At 48.5% G+C, this 21,851-nt stretch overlaps 1 protein-coding gene across 3 annotated transcripts; it reads left to right on the plus strand.

Moving 5' to 3' along the window:
• Positions 1-1,466: 1,466 nt before the first annotated feature.
• Positions 1,467-20,977, plus strand: CKB (creatine kinase B). Of its 3 annotated transcripts, none has more exons than XM_056851039.1 (8): positions 1,467-1,481; positions 3,429-3,644; positions 6,380-6,534; positions 11,295-11,427; positions 12,541-12,712; positions 17,181-17,304; positions 18,410-18,599; positions 20,783-20,977. In XM_056851039.1, the coding sequence occupies exons 2-8, from the start codon at positions 3,452-3,454 to the stop codon at positions 20,959-20,961; spliced, it is 1,146 nt and encodes a 381-aa protein (XP_056707017.1). In that variant the 5' UTR covers positions 1,467-1,481; positions 3,429-3,451; the 3' UTR covers positions 20,962-20,977. The 3 variants fall into 3 exon arrangements, with proteins under 3 accessions (XP_056707017.1, XP_056707020.1, XP_056707019.1); XM_056851042.1 differs by lacking the exon at positions 1,467-1,481 and adding an exon at positions 4,241-4,337 and having other exon boundaries at positions 3,429-3,547; XM_056851041.1 differs by lacking the exons at positions 1,467-1,481; positions 3,429-3,644 and adding an exon at positions 4,150-4,337.
• Positions 20,978-21,851: the final 874 nt, after the last annotated feature.

Genomic DNA, 21,851 nt, shown 5'->3' on the forward strand with positions numbered 1-21,851 from the left:
ATAAATAAAATTAAACAAATCTTTCATCTTTGTTGATTTAAGATTGCAATCTACCGTGACTTGAAAATAAGTCCTATTGGAATAATCGGTACTGACAGGTCAGATAACTTGTCAGAAGCTGGATTTTAGGCAAAAATGCCCTGCTTATTGTTTAGATGAGGTTTATACAGAGAGGAAGTTCATCGCTCACATGACTCTTAAGTCAGACTGGCTCCAGTCCCTTCAAGCTCCTTTATATTTCAGCCATTTAAATCATCTAGGCTATTTAAATTTAAAATCATTGTTAAATGTGTAATAAACACAGAAAGATCGGGGAAAGGGAAAGCCCTTGGGAAAAACCAGCACCTGCAGCTGGAGGCCGGCCAGTATCCATCTCAGTTTTTGCACTCTATGGGGAGGGGCTGCGGCTCAGTGGTAGAGCATCTGCTTGGCAGGCAGGAGGTCCCAGGTTCAATCCCCGGCATCTCCAGTTAAAGGGACTAGGCAGGTAGGTGATGTGAAGGACCCCTGCCTGAGACCCTGGAGAGCCGCTGCCGGTCTGAGTAGACAATACTGACTTCGATGGACCAAGGCTCTGATTCAGTATAAGGCAGCTTCATGTGTGCTATATGCATATACGCCAACGGAAGGGGTCGCTTCATGCATCTGATGAAGTGGGTTCTGGGCCAAAGCCCACGTAGCAAGAGATAGGTTCATTCTGAAGATGCAACAAGAGCTTTTTGAAATACCCACTTGGGGAATCTGATAATCACATTCCGTGCCTGTTTACCCAGAAGCAATTCACAGTGGGTAGCCGTGTTAGTCTGTCTGCAGTAGTAGAAAAGAGCAAGAGTCCAGTAGCACCTTAAAGATTAACAACAATATTTTCTGGCAGGGTGTGAGCTTTCGTGAGCCACAGCTCACTTCTTCAGATACCTGAAAAAATATTTTCTGGCAGGGTAGGAGCTTTCGTGAGCCACAGCTCACTTCTGAAGAAGTGAGCTGTGGCTCACGAAAGCTCCTACCCTGCCAGAAAATATTGGGGTTAGTCTTTAAGGTGCTACTGGACTCTTGCCCTTTTCTCCTACTCCCAAAGCAAGAACGCTTTGGATTGTAGCATCCATCCCAGATCCCTTCGGCAGATCGCTCGGTCTCCCCCCCCCCGCCCCCTTTTGCCGGCCACAGAGTTGCGATCTGCCCCCCCCTTCTCAGAGCATCTGACCGGCAGACCTGACAGCCAAACTGGAGGGGGGGGCAAGAACTCTCGCCCCCCCCTTCCCTGCGAGCGGCGCTCCAATGGAATGAATGGAATATAAATAGCAGCCAATGGGAAGGCGGCTCCGGCCGCCCATAAAAGCGGCGAGGAGGCGGGGGGAGCGGTTCCACTCCGGGCAGGTCTGTCGGGGAGCGCGCGGGGCTTGCAAAAAAAGAAAGGGAGAAAAAGGCTCAGGGGGGGTTGCGTCAGATCCAGGGCTGGTCTTGCGGTTTCTCTGACCCTCCCGGTAAGTGCTGCGGACGCCCCCTGGAGCCAAGGGGGCGAGGATCGAACAGGGGCATTTGGGAGAAAAACCCCGGTTTGGTTCCCCCCGCTTAAAAAAAGGAAAACTCTCGGAGGGGTGGAAGGAGAACTTCCTTAGGCGTTTGCCAAGTGCCCTTTCTGGCGGTGGGGAGGGGGGAGATGCCGGGGTCGAAGCTGGGTTATGAATTGCGGGGAGGGGGAGGACGGAGTGGGAGAGCTGATCGTAGGGACGCCCTGGAGCGCCGGGAGGAACCGGTTTTCCTCTTCTCCTTATTTTTCCCCCCAAATTGGTCCCCCCCCCCGCTGGGGTTATTCGGACCGCGCGAGCCGCCCCGTCTCAATCCCGATGAGCAGGGCATCGGCAGAGCCGCCTCCCGCGCCGGGGCTTTAAACCAGCGGCGGGGAATCGGTTATATAAGGATTGCATTTTTATTCTTTTTTTATTTGCAACTCCTCGCCGTCCGGCGCGACGGGGCTGGGCGGACGGAGCTCTTTTCCAGCGGTTGGGGGGGGGTCGTTTTTCAGAGCCTGGGGGGCGGGCGAGAGCCGCCGTCCTGGGGGCCGGCGGGGTCTCCTCGGAGGAGGGCGAAAGGGGCTGCGGGCGTCGGCCCCCCCCCTCTCCGGTCGGCGGCGCGGCGCTCGCAGAGGCGGTGAACCCAAGCGCCCCCCCCTCCCCGGATCCGCACTCGGGCCCTGGTTTCCTCGCGTGCAAGGGAGGCGTCGTCGGGGCGCTGCGGCTGGCCGAGCCGGGCGCAGAGGTCCGCGCCTGCAGGCAGCGCCCTGCCCGCTCCTCCGCCTCCTCGCCCCTTCCCTTCCCTCTGGCGTCCGGATCCGAGAGATGCAGCCGATCACCTGCTCCGGGCTGGCCCGGCCTTTTTATTTATATATATATAATTTATATTTATATATATATATAAATAATTTATATTTATATATATATATATATATATATAAATAAATATATTTTATATATACATATATATATATATATATACACACACACACACACACACACACACACATCTATGTATATATATAGATATATATGTGTGTGTGTGTATATGTATATCTCCTGCTCGTGGACTTCTTAGAGGCCCCTGGTTGGCCACTGTGTGGACAGGCGGCTGGGCTTGATGGGCCTTGGCTGCACGGGAGGTTTTGCCTTGGGGTTGGCCGCTCTCCAGATGCACCTTTTCCCCCATCTGAATTCTCAGATCTCAACAATAAGCCCCCCCCCCTGCAGAGTTTTGAGAATTGGGATGGGGGGAAGGTGCATCTAGAGAGCCAAGGCAAAACCTCCCGTGCATCCAAGGCCAATTTCCCCCATCCCGATTCTCAAAACTCTGCATGGCGGCTTATTGTTGAGGGCTGAGAATTGGGATGGGGGAAAGGTGCATCTGGAGAGCGGCAAATCCCAAGGCAAAGCCTCCCCTGCATCGATGGCCTTGGTCTGATCCAGCATGGCCTTTCTTGGGTTCTTATATATTTTTTAAAAAGCGTCTGCTCCCCCTGCCTTCAAGGTGACCCCTTGAGACCAGGGGGAAGGGAAGGGAGGCGCGCCGGAGGGACGCTTCCAAGAGGAAGTGTCCAGGACAGCTTTTCCGTTCCTGCCACTGCCCAATGGCGTTGACCTTGGGCAAACCTCTTAACTTGGTCTTTTGGCTTTCTGCTGCATTTCCTAGCTGGGGTGTGTGTGTGCAATGCAGCCTGGCTCAGCAGGAGGCCGGGAGAGCAATGTTTGCGCAGTGCCTGGCCGTCCTCTCCACCTGTGGGAGCCGCCAACGGCACCCGGTGTGGACATGGGCAGGGCAAGCCTCCGGCAAGGTGACCTTGCTCCGTGGCCCGGCTTCTTTCCGGAGGCCGCCTGCCAAGCCGATGCCCTGGAGGAAGCGAGGTGATGGGTTTCCCCTTTCTCCTTCTTCTCCCCTAGCTCCTTGCAGCCAGGTGTCCGCCATGCCATTCTCAAACAGCCACAACCTCTTGAAGATGAAATACTCCGCGGAGGATGAGTATCCGGACCTGAGCGCCCACAACAATCACATGGCTAAAGTCCTGACCTTGGAACTGTACTCCAAGTTGCGGGGCAAGCAGACCCCTAGTGGATTTACCGTGGATGATGTGATTCAGACTGGGGTGGACAACCCAGGTAAAAGGACGTGACGGGGGCCCCTCCTTCGCGGAGCCCGGATCGGTTCTCCCTCCGTGTTTAATGAGGAAGTGCTGCTTTGAAAATGGCATCGGGAAAGAGCTCCTGAAGTCCTCCAAAAAATAATATTTTTTTTAAAAATTCCTAGTTGTTTTAAATCCTTGGCGCAAAGATCTCGCCCTGCCGGAATGCCGTTGCTGCCGTTTGCAAAAAAAAGAGTAAAAAATGGACCGTCTGGGCGTTGCCACATGCCACCCAAATTCTTTAAGGACTCTGCTAAATCTTTGTAAGGCCGAACAAAAAAAGAAAGAAAGAAAGTCGGGCTTTGGAGGCAAGGAAGCTGCTCTTAAATTACCTCCCAACTGCAATCTGGCTGATTTTTTTTTTTAAGTGGCACTTCTTTGGTAAACAAAACGGGGAGGGGGAGCAGATGCTGGTGCGATGCTTTGCTGTCTGTCTTTAACCCTGCAGTGTTTTGTGTCTTTTGTTGTTTTTGTTACTCTAGCGGTATCAAAATGGCCAAATTTAATAACCAGAAACTGCCTCCCGACGAGGAGTACCCGGACCTGAGCGCCCACAACAATCATATGGCCAAGGTCTTGACCCCGGAATTGTACAAGAAACTGAGAGACAGGAAGACCCCCAGTGGCTTCACCCTGGATGATGTCATTCAGACCGGGATTGATAATCCTGGTAAAAAAACCCAAAAAGCCAGCCTCTGATCTCGTGGACATGCTAGCAACTTCTCATTTAGGTTGACCTTGGCTGGGTGGAGATCTTGCTGGTGGCTGGGGGAATTCAGAATAGGAAGAGGGAGGAACTCAGCCTGGATAGCATGGCCATGAATAGAGGTCTGATAGGGGTGTGTCCTTGTCCTTCCCCTCCCATGCACACTTGTAAACCAGTAGTTAACAGCAGTGGTTTGGAGCGGTGGAATCTGGAGAACTGGGTTTGATTCCCCGCTCCTCCACATGAGCGGGGGAGGTTAATCTGGTGAACTGGATTTGTTGCCCCGCTCCTACACACGAAGCCAGCTGGGTGACCTTGGGCAAGTTACAGCTCTGTTAGAGCTCTCTCAGCCTCACCTACCTCACAGGGTTTCTGTTGTGGGAAGGGGAAGGTAATTGTAAGCCGGTTTGAGTCTCCCTTAAGTGGTAGAGAAAGTCGGCATATAAAAACCAACTCTTATTCTTCTTAGTATTATTATTATAAGAGATGACCAAGAGCCATGAAGATGCTTTGTCAGGTTGGCTGTTACTTGCCACGAGACTAAATAGAACTTCCATTCTCAGAGGCAGTATACCACTTTATACCAGATATTTAAGGGGAGCAATAGGGGAGGGTTCTTGTGTTGATGCCTTGAGTGCTGGAAACAGGGTGGTGAACTAAATGGACCCTCCCTCCCGTGGCTGAAACAGGGGTTGGCAAGGTCTTGCATAGGAAAATATGTGAGTGGGGGTGGAACCCCGTCCCACATTGCTCTGTAGTGGTGGTGGGAGAGATTGTGCCCTGTAGTCAAATCACTGCCGAGCCAAAATTCTGAACTCCCTTGTAGGGTCTCGGCTTTCAGAATAAGCCACCTTGTATGTTACCACCCAGGCTGTAAAACAGTTCTGTGCAACTCAAACCTTGCTTACCAACAGAAGTGAGTCCCTTAAAAGCCTTGCATTACTAGAGCAGACTTTAAGGAATACTGCCATTCTGTGCGAGTGCAGCAAATGTCCATAGAGTCAAACTGAGAATGGAAGTCTAACAAACCTTGTTTTTAAGTAGTAAAGTTTCTAGTCCATATGACCCCATCTGCTGAAACCTCAGAAGGCTTTGCTGCCCAACGTAGTTCTCTGCCCATCCCCATTCTTTTTGCAATATTTACTATTTTGTGGAAACAGAATGGTGCCAAAAAAAGGTCCTGCCTCACTTGCATAATGTGTACTAGTTGCGGAACTTGGATTGTCCAGGGCAGAACTGTATTCTTGGCACGGCTTATGCAGCCCTGGATATGAGCAAGCAGGAAAAGGCTTTGGGGAAAATGTGAAAAAAAAGCCTTTATGGGCTTTTGGAAGCAGAGTAATGTCTCTTTGCCAGTTCATAACCTCTTGTTTGGACAAATTGTCCAAATGATCTACGAAGTCCTTCCTTTTGATTAGACATTGCTCAAAAGCAAAAGATTCTTGTTAACATGAGCAAACAAATACTGTGGGAGCAGTAGGCATCTTCAAAATTGTGCGTTCTGAATATCACCTCGTATAGCTATCCATACCCTTTTGCTAGAGGTGGCAACTTAAGCTGTTTTAAAGTCTTCAATTTAAAAAAAAGACGGCTTTCCACAGATCTCAGTACTAAATGGGCTTTCTAATGGCGAAGTCTTACTAGACTGTGCTTTAACCTAACCCAGCTGTGGTGTATTTACACTTCATAAAGCTTCAGATGTAAAAACCATAGAGCAGGGGTGTCAAACACAAGGCCCGTGGGCTGGATCCGGCCCCTTGAGAGCTCTTATCCGGCCCGTGAGCCATCCGAAGCAGCCACCCACCCCCCGCTCTCAAGATGGGCTGGCAAGGCATGGCCCGGCCAAGTGACATTTATGTCATGCTCCGCCCTCGTAACAATTGAGTTTGACACCCCTGCTATAGAGCTTGTCTATTACCTGGTGCTGTTACCCTTTTCGGAATGGCGCCTCCTCCAGATTCCTGCATCCGCCCGACTCCTTCTCTCCTGGCTTGTCCCTCCTAAAGGCCATCCTTTCATTATGACTGTTGGGTGCGTGGCTGGCGATGAAGAGTCATATGAAGTGTTCCGGGAACTCCTTGATCCCATCATCAAGGACCGCCATGGGGGATACAAGCCGACGGACCAGCATAAGACGGACTTGAATCCTGACAACCTGCAGGTAGAGAAGCCTCTTTTAAAAGCTGTCATTGTTTTCTCCCAAAAAAAATAGCATGTGCCTAACTAACCTTGGATCTTGGCTAATCCTGCATGTGCTTGCAATCTCTAGTAACATGGCTAACTTTTGGCAAAGTCTTGTTCAACAAAAACCATTGGCGCTTTTCTCTTTGGCAATAGCTTTTGAGACTGGCCTTAGTTTTATATAGTTTGGCTTGGATTCCCAGGGGCTTTTTTATTTTGCAGTTGGAAGGATTTTTAACGGAAGTCAATTTCAGGTAGCCGGCTCAAGGTTGACTCAGCCTTCCATCCTTCTGAGGTTGGTTAAATTAGTACCCAGCTTGCTGGGGGTAAAGTGTAGATGGCTGGGGAAAGCACTGGCAAACCACCCCGTAAAACATAGTCTGCCTAGTAAACACCGGGATGTGACGTCACCCCATGAGTCAGGAATGACCCGGTGCTTGCACTGGGGACCTTTACTGCAACTGTTTCCCCAAAACAGCATTGGGGGGTGTCCAGGACTGCAATAGGAGGGAGGAGTCAAGAAAGCCATGCTCCTTGGGCAGAAATCCCTCCATGTGCAGCAACACTCCAGGGCATCCATGCCAATGTGTAGCTGATCTCCTCAGCAACCAGCTTGGCTGGAAAATACCCTGTCAAAAGGTGCGGGTGGGGGTAAGGCCATAGCCAGCCAGCCAGCAAAACTGACCTTTCACCTTCGAGTCTGCCCCCAGGATCATCGGTCTACAACTTGAGCGGCTGAATGCTTACAGATGTCCTTGAATTGGTTCAATAGACGTGGGTGGGTGCAAATACCGGGTCTTGGCTGTTGTATGGATCCTTGGGCAGGGGCCATTGGCAGGAGTCTTCCCAGAATAGTTCCTCTTAAATGGCCATGTGATGCCAGTGGAAAGAAACGATCAAGTTAATAAAAGTATAAAAATTGCAATTGTGCTGAGTAACGTGCTGAGTAACGTATGAACTATCTGTCTGGCAGCGACAGACCAAGAAAGGGATCTTGGTGTGGTAGTGGATAGCTCAATGAAGATGTCAACCCAGTGTGCTTCTGTGAAAAAGGCAAATCCATGCTGGCCATAATAGACGAGGAATAGAGAATAAAACTGCTGATATCATACTGCCCTTGTACAAATCTATGGTGAGACCACACTTGGAATACTGTGTACAGTTCTGGTCACCCCACCTAAAAAGATATTACAGAGCTTGAGAAGGTGCAGAAAAGAGCAACCAAAATGACTAGAGCAACTGTCCTATGGGGAGCGGTTAAGATGCTTAGGGCTGTTTAGCTTGAAAAGAAGGCGGCTGAGGGGAGGCATGATAGAGGTCTATAAAATTATGCATGGTTTGGAGAGTGGACAGGGAGAAGTTTTTCTCCCTCTCCCATAATACTAGAACACGGGATTATCTGTTAAAGCTGGAGGGTGAGAGATTCAAAACAGATAAAGAAGTATTTTTTCACACAACACATAGTTAAATTGTGGAACTCCCTGCCCCAGGATGTAATGATGGCTGCCAGCTTGGAGGGCTTTAAAAGGGGAGTGGACATGTTCATGTAGGGAAGGGGTATTCATGGCTATTAGTGGGAATGGATGCTGGTCATGCTGCATACCTGTTCTCTAGTATCAAAGGAGCATGCCTATTATTTGGGGTGCGGTGGATCACAGGCAGGATGGTGCTGCTGCAGTTGTCTTGTTTGTGGGCTTCCTAGAGGCACCTGGTTGGCTACTGTGTGAGCAGACTGCTGGATTTGATGGGCCTTGGTCTGATCCAGCAGGGCCTTTCTTATGTTCTTATCAAAAGCAAACAGCATACTAAGCAATTGCTTAAATACTGAAGGTCCTAACCAAGCCCAACATTTTAATATACCAAAAGTACATGCTACAACGTTACACAAATGTTGCAAAATATACAATATCTAAATATACAAAGAATCCTGTCTAACCACAAACCACAAATTGTATCCACAATGAACTCAAAGTAATTCCTAGCGTTCTGGGGCAGCATCATTCACAGTTCTTAAAGAGACAGTCCACACTTTTTTAACTAGATGCTAAACGGCTTGCCATAATATGATCCACTGATCGGTTCAGTGATGTTGCGAATTGGTAAGCAATTGCTTAGTGTTATGGCCATAGTCGCTGTTTGCTTTTGGAAAGAAACTAGCCCAAATTAAGCCTCCTTGCAAGCAGCGTCTCTCACACGTCAAGTGCAACATGAATGGTCTTCCATGCTGGTTCCCAAGTGTAGTAGGCTCATAAGGCAGAACATTTTGGAAGGCTGCGGTGGTCATTGATATCATTGCTTTCAAAGAAAAGGCAGGCCTAGAAGAAACGCAGGGAGCGCTCTGTCCTCTCTCCTACCTTGCAGCAGGAAAGCTAGATACAGGTTGAGTTTTCCTTATCTGGACATCTGATATCCAGACTGATCTGATAACCGGACCTTTTGAGCCGGCATGCAGGCATTACTCACAGGCCCTCAGCAGTGCCACTGATGGCTCAGTGTACACACAGTTATTAAAAATATTGTTTACAATTACATTCAGGCTATGCATATAAAGTATATGTAAAACATAAATGAATTTGGGTCCCATCCCCAAGATATCTCATTGAGTATATGCATTATGTATATATTGAGAGCCAGCATGGTGTGGTGGTTAAGAGCAGTGGTTTGGAGCAGCGGACTCTGATCTGGAGAACAGAGTTTGATTCTCCACTCTTCTACATGAGCGGCGGAGGCTAATCTGGTTAACTGGATTTGTTTCCCCACTCCTCCACATGAAGCCAGCTGGGTGACCTTGAGCAAGTCACAGCTCTGTTAGAGCTCTCTCAGCCCCACCTACCTCACATGGTGTCTGTTGTGGGGAAGGGAAGGTGATTGTAAGCTGGTTTGATTTTGCCTTACGTGGTAGAGAAAGTTGGCATATGAATCCTCCTCCTCCTCCAAAATATGGAAAGATCTGAAATACGGACCACTTCTGGTCCCAACCAGTCCAGATAAGGGATACTCAACCTTTACATGCATAGGGACTGTCGTTGGGGGTGCCAAGAAGGAAGGAGCCTCATGCTTTCCGTGTTGCCTATTTGGGGGTGGCTTGGGGGTGGGGGTGGTATTCACAGCATATTGGAAGATGCTACCTCCCCCTGACTATTTTTGTTTTATTGTGATGACTATATGATTCTCTTTTTGCGGGGAGGTGTTTGTGTGGAAGAACTACATGGGCATTAAGCAGTTACCGATCTCCGGGGTTGCTGGCTGGTCTGAGTAGGTAGGGCAAAAAGTGTCTTCCAAGATCAGTGGGTCATATCATGAATCCTTCCAAAGGGCCACTCAGTACGATGTCCTTAGCCCGTTCCAAAATCTTAGCAGAACAGGTTTCTGCACATGAAGTTGCCTTATAGCGAATCAGACTGATAATCTATCAAGGTCAGTTTTGTCTACTCTGACTGGCAGCAGCTCTCCAGGCTTCCATAAATGAAGCTGCCTTTTAGCGAATCAGACCGTCGATCTAACAAGGTCAGTCTTGTCTACTCTGACCGGCAGCAGCTCTCCAGAGTCTTGTGCAAAGGCCTTTCCCATCACCTACTGCCTGGTCCTTTCAACTGGAGGTGCCCGGGATTGAACCTGGGACCTTCTGCATGCCAAGCAGATGCTGCACCAGTGTACCCCACACTCCCCCCTCCATGGGAATATAAACAAGGGCCTGGCCAAAGCTGTTCAGGAGTGTGGCCTTCTGCAGGGCTTCAGAACCAGCACTGGCTGGAAGCTGGTATTGCTTAAAGCAGGGGTCCCCGACCTTTGTGAGCCTGTGGGCACCTTTGGAATTCTGACATAGTACGGTGGGCACAACCACAAAAAAGCCACCACAGGAGGCAGAGCCAACCACACATGGGAAGACACAGTAATTTAAAAAAAAAAAACACTGGGAAAAGAGGAGTGTGAGAGGAAATACACTGGTGGCGTCTTCTGCTGAAACAACAGTATTTTAATCTGCACAGCCAATTAGAGCCAGTGTGGTGTAGTGGTTAAGAGCGGTGGACTCTGATCTGGAGAACCGGGTTGGATTCCCCACTCCTCCACATGAGCGGCGGAGGCTAATCTGGTGAACTGGATTTGTTTCCGTACTCCTACACACGAAGCCAGCTGGGTGACCTTGGGCTAGTCACACACTCTCTCAGCCCCACCTACCTCACAAGGTGTCTGTTGTAGGGAGGGGGAAGGAAGGTGACTGTAAGCCGGGTTGAGTCTCCCTTAAGTGGTAGAGAAAGTGGGCATATAAAAACCAACTCTTCTTCTTTTCGCTGGGCAGTACCCCACTTGGCCCCATCCACTTTCCAAAAATACTTGGTGGGCACCAGGAAAGGTGTTGGTGGGCGCCATGGCACCTGCAGGCACCTTGTTGGGATTCCCTGGCTTAAAGACTCTGAAGGGGAAGCGCCCCCTCCCCGCAACCCAGCTCTGCTGCTGGAAAGTACACAGACTGGATTTTCTTCCCTTGTCCGGAGCTCTAGACGGAGGAGGCAGTGGAGGACTTGTGAGCTGCTAGCTGGGGGTTGGGCCACCTGATCTATGAATTAATGACTTTGAGGGACGCTGCAGCCGCAAAGCTGAACCGGACGTCGCCAAATCCTCCTTGGTTCCATTCCTCAAAGGCAAAGCCTCCCATGAGTCAGCGGCTCAAGGCAGGGCGTTGCTGTGAATCTTGGGGGGTGGGGCTGCTTCAATAGTTCCCCCCCTTGTCTCTTGTAGGGGGGTGATGACCTGGACCCCAACTATGTCCTCAGTGCGCGAGTCCGAACTGGGAGGAGCATCCGAGGCTACTGCCTGCCCCCTCACTGCAGCCGGGGAGAGCGGCGTGCAATTGAGAAGCTTTGTGTGGAAGGTAAGGGACGTTGTTGCTTGTTGTACGTAGTTAATGCACAGTAAGGCTGCGGCTTTGGGGACCACTGGATGCTGAAGAGTTGCGTGGTTAGGGAATAAGGAACGCCCTGACCTGGCTAGCCCCGGCTAGCCTGATCTTATCTAGGTCTTGGAAGCTAAGCAGGGTCAGCCCTGCTTAGTATTTGGATGGGAGACCTCCAAGGAATACTGGGGTTTCTATGCAGAGGAAGGCAATGGCAAACCACCTCTGAACATCTCTCGCCTTGAAAACCCTACGAGGTCACCAAAATTCGGCTGCAACTTAATGACGAAAAAAGAGGAATGTGAAATAGGCTGTGTGTGGGGGTCTCCTCTAGAGATATCCCAAAGGCACTGCAAGGCTGTTGTTTTTTCCCCAGGGCTTTTAATGGGGTGTCAAGAAGCAGGCAGCTCTTAGGAAGAGGGGATTACCTAGGGGTTTTGTTGTATATTTTAAATCTGGGATTGTCAACAGTCTTGGCCCTGACCTGGATAGGCCAGATTAGCCTGATCTCAGAAGGTAAGCAGGATCGACCCTGGTTAGTACTTGGAAGGGGGACCACCAAGGAATACCAGGGTCATGACGCAGAGGCAGGCAATGGCAAACTACCTCTGAACATCTCTTGCCCTAAAAGACTTGTGACTCGAAGGCAAAATAATAATAATATACCTTGAGCTATGGGGAAAGGTGGGTTATAAATATTTCGTTCTGTGTAAGACATTTGGTCTGGCTGTTAATACTCCCAGCTGGACCAAGCATCTTATATAAAGATGAAAAATCTGGTATGTACTTAATCCAAGGCACTTTAATCTGCATCTTTAATACTGAGCTTTGAGAGAGCCTCAAGAACTTCATTCTGGTTTAATTTATGGAGTCCCTGGAGAGCAAGGCTGCTTCAGAAACCAGGCTTGTCATTTTGGAGCTGACTGGTGAATGCCCTGCCGAGGTGTTCTAACATCTAGAACTTCTTGGGTGGCCTTCTTGAGCTTCATTTTGCCAGACTCTTTGCATACAAGATAGTGGACTAGAATTAGGGCTTTGTTTACACCCTTCTGTTGCACATTACTGAAAAATACATCTCTGTCCTTCTTTCAGCTCTGGCTAACCTGGAAGGGGATCTCAACGGGAAGTACTATGCTCTGAAGAACATGACGGACGCGGAGCAGCAGCAGCTCATTGATGACCACTTCCTGTTTGACAAGCCCGTTTCCCCTCTGCTCTTGGCCTCGGGGATGGCTCGGGACTGGCCTGATGCCCGGGGCATCTGGTGAGTAACATTCCTCAGGGATGGCTCCTCCCTGCAGAAAGTGGATATGCCTGCAACAGGGGCCATTGGATTCAGAACTTAGCCTTAGTAGGTGCGGGTCTTTGGGCAGTTGAAATGGAGTCTACTGTAAAACGGTCCTACCCAGTTTGAAGTCCTGCATGTGTGTACATCTTCGGGATCTATTTCAATGCAACCAGTCTGGTGTGTTGATCCTCATGTGGGGAGAACATATTATTGCCAACCTCCAGGTGGAGGCTGGAGATCTCCTGGAATTACAACTGATCTCCAGACTACATAAATCACTTGTTTATGTATTACTTATTTATTTAAAACATTTATTCCACTTCTCCTGGAGAAAGTGGCTGCTTTGGAAGGTGGACTTCATGGCATTAAACCCTACTGAGGTCCCTCCACACCCTCCCCAGTCTCCACCCTCAAATCGGGTATTTCTGAACTCAGAGTTGGCAACCCTGGGAGAACATCCCTGCTAAAAAAAAATGAACTCATGTCTCTGGATGCAATGCTTAGCCAAATTGTTGTGAGCTGCCCTGAGCCCGGCTGTGGGGAGTGAGGGGGAGGTATAAAACTAAATAAATAAAACACATGGTTACTGTGCAAGCATTTATTTCAGAACAGACCTTCCAGGGTCTTATTATATTGTGATACTGACTGTCATTGGGTTGGGGGAAACGATTCTGGTGAGATGCCTGGCTGTTGTTTATAAAGTGCCTGTTCTTCTGAAGAAGAATGCATTCCAAAAAACTGTCATTGACTCTTGTCTTGCTGCTCACACTCAGAGACTGCCCTAGCATTTGGGACTCTTCAGGCTGAAATGCGGTCAGAAGAAATAATTTAGTTTAGCCATAGGTTCAAGACCTGATTTGGTATTTCAGATCCATGGTGAGCAGCTATGGCTAAATCATCCCTGAGATTCAAGATGTGGAGCTGGTAAGATCTGGAGCTTACAGCCCCATGCTGGTAGGACTTTCTAGGTCCTTTCTAGGAAGGATGGGTATTAAACCATTCCAACGCAGAGTAGGTGTAAATTGCAGCCAGGAGGGTGAAGATACTGGATTCACAGAATTGGCTCTTGTGCCAAGGAAGTTTGGTTCTGTGGTATGACTCTGTCATGTCATCCTATTCCTTCCCCCAAGGAGAGTTTGGGGCAGCATCCCAGATTCTTCCTTGCCTTATCCTCACAACAACCATGTGAGGGAAGTAAGGGCTTTAAGATCGTCCACTGGCTTTAAGACCATCCACTGATTTCTGTGGGTGGCTGGAGATTTGAACCTGGGGTCTCTTAGATTCATAGAATTGGAAGGGACCATGCATGCCATCTGGTCCAACCCCCTGCTCAATGCAGGAGCAGCCTAGAGCATCCCTGACAAGTGTTCGTCCAGCTGCTGCTTAAAGCCTGCCAGTGATGCAGTCTGTCCATCGTGCAAACTAAATATGAATTTACCATTCCAAATAATTGTGGTTAGAGTGTTGGGCTAGGGTCTAGGAGACCCAGTTTCGAATTCCCCCACTCTGCCATGGAAGCTTTGCCGGGTGATCTCGGGCCGGTTGTGCACTCTCAGCCTACCTCACAGGGTTATCGTGAATATAAAATGGAGGAGAATGGTGCAAGCCACTTCGGGTTCCTGTTGGGGATCAAAGTGGGTTATAAATGAAGTGAATAGTTGGGATGACAGCTTTGGAATTACCCTCCAGTGCAAGTATAAGATATACTGTGTTTTTGCTTGGCAGGCTGTCTAGGGAGGTCATACCTCCTTGGTACCAACCTGTGCTGTATAGTGTGTACAACCAGTAATACCAGTTTCAGGCACAAGGGAATTTGTACCAGTAACACACGAACGCATGAAGCTGCCTTATACTGAATCAGACCCTTGGTCCATCAAAGTCACTATTGTCTACTCACACCGGCAGCGGCTCTCCAGGGTCTCAGGCAGAGGTCTATTCACATCACCTACCTGCCTAGTCCCTTTAACTGGAGATGCCGGGGATTGAACCTGGGACCTTTGCATGCCAAGCAGATGCTCTACCCCTGAGCCACGGCTCCTCCCCTAAATAACTAATCATGGGGGCAGTGCTATCTGTTGCCCTGGTATTTTGCCACTTGGCAACAGCATGTGAATATCGGAAGGAAAGATCACAAAACAAAAGGGGGATGCTAGGACTTGGCATACAAAGGATTACTCAACTTCACCTCCTTTCCACAATCCTTTAGAAGTAGGGTAGGCTGAGAAATAGCGCTCTTAGGCTTTGAACACTCAGGTCCAGGTATGCCTCTGCGCCAGGGGTGTCAAACATAAGGCCCACGTGCCGGATCCAGCCCCTTGAGAGCAATTACCTGGCTCGTGAGGCAGCCACCACCCCCACTCAGTCTGGGCTGGCGAGGCCTGGCCCGACCTGACCAAGTGACATGTGGGTCATATCCGGCCCTCGTAACAATTGAGTTTGACACCCCTGCTCTACGCTACGCCGGCTCTGGTCCTAACAAAATGAAAGTGTTTTTCAGACCGCCTCCTATTTGGAGAATTTGATTTACCACCCATATAGAGGGTTTTTTAAAAGTGATTTTATAAACAAGAATGTAGGCTCAAGTTCGTTCTGTAACTAGGGAACGATCCTGAAAGAGATCCTTAAAGAGCTTTTTTTAAAAGTAATTTTGTAAACAAGAATCCAGGCTCAAGTTCATTCTCTAACTATGCAACAATCCTGAAAGAGATCCCTAGTTGGCAATCACTCTTTTTTCCTTGGTGTCATTTTCCAGTGCACTCTTTAGTAACCTTAAATCGCTAGCATGAAGCGAAATGTACCGATAGTGCTGTCCATGGTAGCTGGAAATGCAGAGCTGGAGGTCAGCGTTGGTAGCATCTAAATAAACGACTGAAGAGTTTTAAGATCCACCTCTGGTTATTGCAAGTGGTTACAGATCTGCTTGAAGCACCCGCAGGCTGACTTAAGGCACCAGGTGTAGTCTCAGGAGCTGGAAGTAGCCTGAGAACTTTCTGAATTGGGCTTTTCTCAGTGATTCTAGAATATGTGAGCCTTCCTTGCTTACCCATACTCTGCTTGTGCTGAGTTGCCCTAGAAGCACAACGTTGAATGTTGTACAAATGCTAGGACCATGTCAGGTTTTTTTTTTGGAGAGACTAGGGAGCTGATCTTCCCTCTCCCCTCCAGCGTAGTGCTGATGGCGCACAAACACTTGTTACTGGGTCCCCGCAGGTCTAATTACTCCATACTTCCCTCCAGGGAAGGGGAAGTTGCATCATTTGGGGCAACTGCTCATTTCCTGGTGGGAGTATGGGCCATGCACTTCTGATTGTTGGCGGTGGGCCTTGGAAGACACTCTACAAAGACAAGGGGCTGGTGCCAATCTTTTGTCCAACGTCAACAGCTTCAGTACCACCAAAGTGAGGCAGGGTGGGATTGCCTTTTAAGTCATAAGGTTGGCATTTAGTTAGTGAATATTGATGCCTCGCTTCCCCAACCCATGGGGGACCCAAGGTGACCTACGTCATTCTCCCCTTTGTTCTTATCCTTGCGACAACAACCCTGTGAGGTAGGCTAGGCTACGAGAGTGACCAGCCTGCGTTAAATTGTGGAACTCCCTGCCCCAGGATGTGGTGATGGCTGCCAACTTTAGGCTTTAAGACGGGAGTGGACATGTTCATGGAGGAGAGGGGTATCCATGGCTACTAGTCAAAATGGATACCAGTCATGATACGTATTCTCTCCAGGATCAGAGGAGCATGCCTATTATATTGGGTGTCATGGAACACAGGCAGGATGGTGCTGCTGCAGTCGTCTTGTTTGGGGGCTTCCTGGAGGCACCTGGTTGGCCACTGTGTGAACAGAATGCTGGACTTGATGGACCTGGTCTGATCCAGCATGGCCTTTCTTATGTTCACCCTGTGAGCTTCCATGACAGGGGGGGGATTTGAACAAGGGTCACCCAGATCCTAGTCTGCTTTATCATGTGCTGGATTATTTATTTATTTAGATTTCTAGCCCGTCCTCATTTCCCGGACAAGCCGGACTCAGGGGGTGGGCAATAATGCATTTTAGCAATTGTTTGTGACTTGATTTTTCTGTGTGAGAAAGGCAAACCCACTTGCAAATGACTGCTAGAGTGCATTGAAAGTGCATTATCCAACATGGGGTAAAACAATCCTGGTCTCCCCGTCTCTTGGGCCAAGCACTAGGAAAACTGTTCTGTGCTGGGAAGTAACAGCTGAGTGGTTAAATGTGCACCCAGTGCAACATTTGGGTTAAGGAAGGCAGCTTGAAATTGCTTTGGATGGCTCTACTGGGCTGCCATGGGCTTACTGCAAAGCAAATGAGGATTCCAGCACAGAAGACACTTCAAAAGAGGAACACTGCTTTGTTGCGGCTCTTAAAATGCTTGGATAAAAGCCCCTGGAAGATCTACAGCTGTCTCGGTTCATCTCTCCTCCAGGCACAATGACAACAAGACCTTCCTTGTGTGGATCAACGAGGAGGACCACCTTAGAGTTATTTCCATGCAGAAGGGGGGGAACATGAAGGAGGTCTTCAACCGCTTCTGCACTGGGCTAACGCAGGTAAAGGGAGGCGGGGGCCGAGGAATCGTTCCAATTGTGCATTGCAGAGCAGCCTGCAGCAGCCTTAAAATGCCGGCTTGGTGTTGGCTCTCAAATAGCTGGCAATCGTAAGCTGCTGTGTTTCAGATGGAGCTTTTGGTGCACTGTGCTTGTGCGAGCAAAGGGGCTCTTTCCAGGCAACACAGCCCGGCTGGTGTAGTGGTTAAGAGTGGCGGACTCTAATCTGGAGAACCGGGTTTGATTCCCCGCTCCTCCACGGGAGTGGCAGACTCTAATCTGGTGAACCAGGTTGCGTTCCCCACTCCTCTACACAAAACCTGCTGGGTGATCTTGGGCTAGTCACGGTTCTCTCTAAGCCCCACCTACCTCACAAGGGGTCTGTTGTGGGGAAGTGAAGGAGATTGTAAGCCGCTTTGAGACTCCTTAAAGGTGGAGAAAAAGCAAGGTATAAAAACCAACTCTTCTTCTTCTCTGTTAAGACTAGAATCTCTGTCCTGTCCATCTTTGGAGGAGCAGAGGTCCAAGAACATTGTCCCTTGTGTCTTTCCTCCTGAAAAACAATCTTGTCTTGAGAATTTCCTATTAGAATTTTATGCTTAAGCATAAAGTGAATAAATGTTCAAGTGGTATTCGCATGAAGCTGCCTTACACTGAATCAGACCCTTGGTCCATCAAATTTAGTATTGTCTACTCAGATGGGCAGCGGCTCTCCAGGGTCTCAGGCAGGGGTCTTTCACATCACCCACTTGCCTAGTCCCTTTAACTGGAGATGCCGGGGATTGAACCTGGGACCTTCTGCATGCCAAGCAGAGGCTCTACTACTGAGCCACAGCCCCCTTCCTAACTTGAAGCTTCAAACTGCAGATGCACAGTAGGGGAAATATTGATTATAAAACTGCTTCAAGGAGGACTGTGACACTTGTCTTGATTCCACAATGTAGAATGCCTTTTGCTTAGAGGGACCAACTTTGCCCTCCCCCCTAAAATTTCTGGGAACGAGGCAGAGTTTAAACTGTCTGTGCAGTAAACTGAAAAAGGAGGCTCTCTAGGTCAGTCTTTGGGGGAAAGGAACCCGTTCTTCATGCTCCCCTCTCTTTGTGCCTAGATTGAAACGCTCTTCAAGTCCAAAAACTATGAATTCATGTGGAACTCCCACCTTGGCTACGTCTTAACCTGCCCTTCCAACCTCGGTACGGGTCTCCGTGCCGGAGTTCATATCAAGCTCCCCAACCTTGGCAAGCATGAGAAGTTCGGTGAAATCCTCAAGCGGCTGAGGCTGCAGAAACGGGGCACAGGTGAGCCACAGAATTCTGGTGGGCACCACCCATTTTGTGTTGGGAAGAAAAGAGCAGAGGTGCTTTGAAGGAAGGTAGCATGTTCAGACAGGCTTCTGTGTAGGCTTTTCTTTCTTTCTTTCTTTCTTTCTTTCTACCTACCTACCTACCTACCTACCTACCTACCTACCTAGGTCTTGAACAATAAAACCATAACACTTAAATAAGACCCATCTCTAAAAACACCTCCCTTCGTCTGTTCTTTGCAGCCTCCAAAAAAAACAAGCAACAAAATAAGTACGCTGCGGGTCAGAGTCCTTGAAGAGGAACTGAACCGTTTGCGCCAAAGTTGCTCGAGAAGATGTAGACCATTTGTTAAAACATGGTATAATCCATTTTAGCCTAAGTTGGTCTATTGTTTCTTTAGTGGTGGTTCATTTACTTGAGTAAGCTTGGTGGCTATGGTCTTTGTGTCTGGAGACCAGAGTTAAAGATACCACCTGTGCTGTAGATCTAGTGACAAAAGCATCTCTTGCATGTGGTTTTTCTGTCTGCAAATTGGCCAAAGAAACCTTCTCACTTTCAAGTTGGAAGGCCCCATCTGCATTTAGAGTTACTTGCCACAGAGTGCATTTGAGGAAGAGAAGTCCTCCTTCAGGCATTTGAGGGAAATGCTGTGGAGTTGCTTCACTTCTTGAAATGGAGCCCAGCTGGGCCAATCTGTTAAGCACAGAGAAGGACACATGAAATTCATCAAGACAACACTAGTTTTAATAACTTGAGATAAATATAGAACATAAGAGCCGCTTGCAAGAACATCACGTAAACACAGGGGTGAATTCCTACAGACCAGTGTAGTAAATTACCATGGAGATGGTTTATTTTGGGCCCCAGTTGATTCAGTGCTGGAGATGCTTGAAGATGTGGATGGATTTGTTTTCTGGGTGGCAGCCCAAGCTTCTAGTGTGCCTTTTTGTAGCTATAAAATGGGAGGCATGAGTCCTTTCTCTCATACCATAGAAGAAAATCTTTCAGGCTGTGTGATGGATTCTGAACACAGAAACAGGGCAAAACTGCCTGCTGCCGGCAGAGACTGATAAGAAAGAAGGCAGAGCTGGACCAGAGCGGCAAGGAAGGCTGAAGGCAGCTGCCTCTAAACAGTCCCCAAAACATCCATCCGCCAACTTGCTCTCATTTCCTGAAGCCCAGGGAGCACATTCATTGGCAGCTGTTCTCTCCAACAGGTCCCAAAGCATCTAGAGACAAATATATGACTTAAATATAAAAAAAGACAACAAGAACAAATTACGCTTGGCCTGGTCCAGAATCCAGTGGGCTGGTTGTTCAAGATCACAGGCTGAGACCCAAGGGCCAAAAGCCCTGTGGCTAATAATCAAGAACTCACACCTTCTGGCACTCCGCAAGATACATACCTGAGACGTGAAGCGCAAAAATGGAAGCATAGCCAAGATGCTGCATTGGTGTATAGTGGACTCAGTATGTTTTTGTTTTTTGTCATCACGTTGCAGCCGACTTATGATTATTCTTGGTGGGGTTTTCAAGACCACATGCACTTGGAGGTGGTTTGCCATTGCCTGCCTCTGCATAGTGACCTGGTATTCCTTGGTGCTCTTAGGTTCTTATGAGCTTTCACTTGAACTCCTGAAAATCTGTTTTCTGTTTCTTTTCATGATGGCTGGCAGAATTACTCTTTCCCAGTTCCTCAAGGGGATACTGAGCGTAGCTTTGACGGTTGCTGTAGGGTAATCGTAAATTCAACATAGTATAACTATGAAATTCAGTTTGCCTCTGCAGAAAGAGGAGCATGTTTTCACAACTGTCTTATTAATTTCATCTTAACCCAAAGCTAATTTCTGGCAACAAATAGGTTCTAGTGGCTGAGCCTTGGGACTGTGAAAGTGTCTTCAATCTACCATTACCCCTCCCATCTTCTTGCCTTGTTAGAAAAAATCTATTTCCAAGCAACACAATAGACATACACAAAAATCTCCCCCAAGTGACACTGCTAATCTTGCCAAAACTCTTCTGACTTGGAATGCCAGTTCTAAAAACTTTACTGCATATTTCTTCCCCTTCTCGTAAGTTATCGCAGCCGTCCTTTAAATAGTACTCTAGGGACAGCTGTATATGGTAATGACTGTCCTTCAACTTGATCTGTATTCTGGCTTGTTGTTGTGTTTTAGGTGGTGTAGATACAGCTGCTGTAGGAGGTGTTTTTGACGTCTCGAATGCGGACCGCCTGGGGTTTTCCGAGGTGGAGTTAGTACAGATGGTGGTGGACGGGGTGAAGCTGCTGATCGAAATGGAGAAATGTCTTGAGAAGGGCAAGTCCATCGACGACCTCATCCCAGCTCAGAAATGAAAAGCACTTTAAACCCCCCGCCCCACCGCCGCCCCCCCTCGTCCATGGCTTCTTCCTAACTTATTGGATGAATAATCAAAAAGAAGAAATGCTCCAATAAAAACAAAAAATCCCGTTGGAGTCATAAAGAAGAAAAAATTTCCACTTAGTAACACTTGTAGAAAAGTCTTCCATCCATATGTGTTAGAGTTTATTTTTTTGATGGCTGAGATGTCACTGACAAAACTGAAATAAAAACCATTGTTTGGCCTGACAAAGTTGCCGCGGATTCTTAAATGATGTTGTGTGTATGTGCGCATGCATATTCAAGAACTGGATTCTGCGTGATGACAAGACAGGGCTACACTGTGGACCTGGGGTGGTGGTGAGGCCTCCTTCCCTGGAGGTTTTTAAGCTGAGGTTAGATGGCAATCTGTCAGCAATGCTGATTCTATGACCTTAGACAGTTCATGAGAGGGAGGGCATCTTGGCCATCTTCTGGGCATGGAGTAGGGGTCACTGGGGGCATGGGGGGGAGGTAGTTGTGAATTTCCTGCATTGCGCAGGGGGTTGGGCTAGATGACCCTGATTGTCCCTTCCAACTCTGATTCTATGAAAACAGAAAAGATGCAGGATGGCTCATCAGAAGGTCACCCCAGTGCCTTTGTAAGCCCCCACACAGTCCTGATCTGGATTGGGGCTATGTGTGGGAGGGAAGACGTCCAAACAAGGCTATGTGTAGCTGTTTGCCTCCCAAAAGAACTATTAGAGATCAGTGATATGATGCCTGTGGCTGCTTTCAACCTAAGCCTCTAGCTTTCACCCTAGGTCTGGAGATCTCCAACTTGTTGAGCAACATGGCTCCTGCTGATTTTTTATTTTATTGGAGTTATATCCAACCCTTTCCAGAG

Source organism: Euleptes europaea, chromosome 6 (assembly GCF_029931775.1).
Source record: "Euleptes europaea isolate rEulEur1 chromosome 6, rEulEur1.hap1, whole genome shotgun sequence".
In the NCBI taxonomy this organism is placed as follows: domain Eukaryota; kingdom Metazoa; phylum Chordata; class Lepidosauria; order Squamata; family Sphaerodactylidae; genus Euleptes; species Euleptes europaea.

Excerpts from the sequence above, each read along its gene's own strand:
- CKB (XM_056851039.1), top strand. The coding sequence starts at position 3,452 with ATGCCATTCTCAAACAGCCACAACCTCTTGAAGATGAAATACTCCGCG. Across the intron at positions 6,535-11,294 it reads TGAATCCTGACAACCTGCAG|GGGGGTGATGACCTGGACCC; the intron begins GTAGAGAAGCCT and ends TGTCTCTTGTAG. Across the intron at positions 11,428-12,540 it reads TGAGAAGCTTTGTGTGGAAG|CTCTGGCTAACCTGGAAGGG; the intron begins GTAAGGGACGTT and ends TCCTTCTTTCAG.